Here is a 3,296-nt window from a genome sequence, read left to right on the forward strand (position 1 = left end):
CAGTGGAGAGAATAAGGATGCAAAGAAAAAAATAGAAAATAAAAAAAGGAGAAAAGTGAGACAAGAAAAGAAGAAAAGGTGGAGAAAATCCTTCCCTATCCTTTCTGGTACCATCTAAGAAAGATAAGGAGAATCAGTTTGCCAAATTCATGGAGATATTCAAGCAATTGGAAATAATTTTTTTTTTCTGAAGTAATACAATAGATTCTAACGTACGCTCAATTTTTGAAAAAATTGCTGACGAAGAAGAAATACATAGAAGAAGACACCCTTGAAGTCCAGGGAAACTATAATGTAATCATTCAAAAGACTTTCCCTCTGATGTTCCAAGATCCCAGTAGTGTTACTATTCCTTTTAGAATTGGGAATTTAGCTATTGGGAAAGTGTTAATTGACTTGGGAGTTAGCATTAATCTGATGCCCTTATCTATGCTTGAGGAAATTAATGGCCTTAAAGTCAAACCCACACAAATGACTTTACAACTCGCAAATCCCTTAATCAAATGCCCTTATGGAGTTGTGGAAGATGTACTTGTACAAGTGGACAAGTTCACATTCCTAGTGGATTTTGTCATACTTTATATGAAAGAAGATAGTGAAGTTCCTCTCATTCTTGGAAGACCATTCATGAAAACCACCAAAGTTATCAAAGATGTTAATGGCGACAAGCTCACACTCAGAGACCAAGAGGAGGAAGTAAAGTTCAACATGTTTGAAGCAACATATAAATTAAAACTAAAGGATACCTAGGCTGTTAATGACGTTTTATCTGTGAGAAGTAAGCCACAACATGTTTCGAGGTAGCTAGAAAAATGTTCATGTTGTTTTTTCTCCACAATAGAAAACAGAAAAGGATCATCCTCTAGAGAAGAAGAAAGGTCGAGCTATCAAACCTTAAACTAGCGCTTACTAGGAGGCAACCTAACATTTTAAATTATGCTTTTAATTTTTAGTTCATAAAAAAATAGCAACAGTCTTATTCGCTAGGCGAACACATTCGCCCAACGAACTCTTAGCCATTGTTTAATCATTCGCCTAGTGAATGAGCTCGCCCAAGTGACATTTGCTTGCTGTATTTTTGCTTGTGCAGTGAATTCACTCGCCTAGAGAGCATATTAGATTCACCTAGCGAGGGATACGTGGTAGATAATTTCAGAATTTGAAAGATTTGAGGCAGTTCGCATAGTGAGTCATCTATACTCGCCCAGTGAAGAACAATGACTTTTCTTGATTTGTATTGTTGCTTTGAGTCATTTTACTTATTGAATTTTGTTTCCACATTGTATTTTTGTTTGCATGTGTATGCTATTATATTAAGCTTCATTAGAGCTAATCATGTACTCAGTTTGCATTTCCACTAATATAATGATTAATTCAAACGAAATACACATAGATCATTGACTATTTCACATTCTGATTGTGCATACAGATTGAAATATTTTTGTGATATGCTTTGAGTGAAAGATAGTTTGGTATGACGATATGATAGTTAGTCCTTTTTGAAACATGAGAGTATGACCAATTTTTTTAAATATTGTGAGCTTGTGTGTAGAGAGCTGTAAAGGGAGTAGTAATTTCCATGAAATGGATTTTTTTTAATTCTTCTTAATGAAATAGCATAATTGGTTAGAAAGAATTAATGCATTGTTTGATATGTTTAGCCACTTATCCAAATAGCCAACTTTAAATTCAATTGTATGTTGTTACCCTTTCCGAGCCTAACTTTTTTATTCTTTACCCTTAGCCTTTAAGGAAAAAAAAAATATTTTGTCCCATAACTTAGCATAGAGAACAATAATATGTTGAGTGAAATAAAGGTATGAGATGAGATTAGTTTGCAGTACCACCTATTAGGATATGAGATGGAATAAGTTTGGGGTGTGCTTATCTAAACAAACCCTACCCTAGGAAAGCGAATAAGTTTCGGGTAGGATTTTGTAAAATCCATACCCTGGAAAAAAGAGAAAAAGAAAAAAAAGATAACAATTTTTTGTGAAGAAAAAGGGTTGCATGTAATATATGAAAAATGCAGAACATACTTATAATAACATTCACATGTGATTGTTCTCTTAAGCTTAATGGTGCTTTTGAATTCTTGGGAAAAATCAATAATTTTGTTGCTAGCTGATGAGTCATTATTTTCCTCCATTCCACTAGCCTTTGTGTACCCATTTGATAGTTGTTCAGTGCTTAATTGTTTATCTTTAGTATGTTTTCATTTATTGGGCTTTATTGGACCACTGTTCCGAATTTGGGTTAATTTCATATTATTTGGCCTAATTTTTGTTTTTAATTATTTTTAGGTATTTGGGTGAAGCAATTTTGGAGCTTGGACATTAATATTCATTTGAAGAGAGTTGCCACATCATTTTCACGTTATTCCACGTCATATAAGTGAATGGGCCAACATTTGAGGCCTAGTGGTGGCATTTTTGTAATTTTGCACCTATTAGTGGCATTTTTGTAAATATGTGGATTTGTGGTGATGTGACGACGTATAGGGGGGCTGATTTTCGTTTTCCAACACCCATCATCTTCCCTACTCTCCATTTTAGGTTTTTAAAGCTTTGGAAGGAGACCCATAGAGGCACAAGTTGATTTTTCACGTTTTCCACTCATTTTTTACGTTTTATGAGTTGTGGACAACACTAATTGTAGAGATTTTCGTTTTCTACACCTTGGGTAACATTTATATTGAAGCATTTTCGTTTTTGTTGGTTGTTTTCGTTCTTGCCCCTTTCTCTCCTTGCACATTTTCGATTCCTGCACCAATTTAGGTTTTTTGCACCATTTTGTACTCATTTGAATGGTTGAATCAAAATTTATGTTGAACCCTAATTCGAATTCCATGAGGAGCTAAGTTTACGTGTTAATTATTTATAGATAATGAATTGAAACCTTGAGATTAGTGTTTTGTTCGGTGGAGTTTTGTTAATCTCTCCATTCTGAATTTATGTTTGGGTTTAATCAAGAAACCATTCTGTTTTTGCTTAATTTGCATAGTGGAATCATTGTGTAATCATGCCTAATGAATTATAGCGGATTTATGAATGTGTGCATTGCTTAATTGCACTTGAGTTCGACTTAATTTGCGCTTAATAATTAATTCGGGTCTCATGAGAGTTAATAGAACCATTTTGATTTGTAATTCGTGATTGGTGGATTTTCATTTGAAGCAAGGAATCAACGATGTTTTTACATCGTTTTTACATATCTGCATTTAAGTTTTCAATTGTGTGTTACATCCGTAAATCTGCCAACCCCCCCTATGTTATAGTGTTGTGTTTGAATCTGGA

General features: G+C 34.0%; 1 protein-coding gene across 1 annotated transcript; it reads left to right on the plus strand.

Moving 5' to 3' along the window:
• The first annotated feature begins 321 nt into the window (after positions 1-321).
• On the plus strand, positions 322-750 carry LOC114187918 (uncharacterized). The gene has a single exon (XM_028076338.1). It carries the CDS (start codon positions 322-324, stop codon positions 748-750), a length of 429 nt encoding a protein of 142 aa, XP_027932139.1.
• The last annotated feature ends 2,546 nt before the right edge of the window (positions 751-3,296 follow it).

This window comes from Vigna unguiculata, chromosome 1 (genome assembly GCF_037176805.1).
Source record: "Vigna unguiculata cultivar grain cowpea cultivar isolate G323 ecotype 2 chromosome 1, ASM3717680v1, whole genome shotgun sequence".
NCBI classification, from domain to species: domain Eukaryota; kingdom Viridiplantae; phylum Streptophyta; class Magnoliopsida; order Fabales; family Fabaceae; genus Vigna; species Vigna unguiculata.

What these genes read in the sequence shown, in the direction of transcription:
- LOC114187918 (XM_028076338.1), top strand. Translation starts at nt 322, where the DNA reads ATGTTCCAAGATCCCAGTAGTGTTACTATTCCTTTTAGAATTGGGAAT.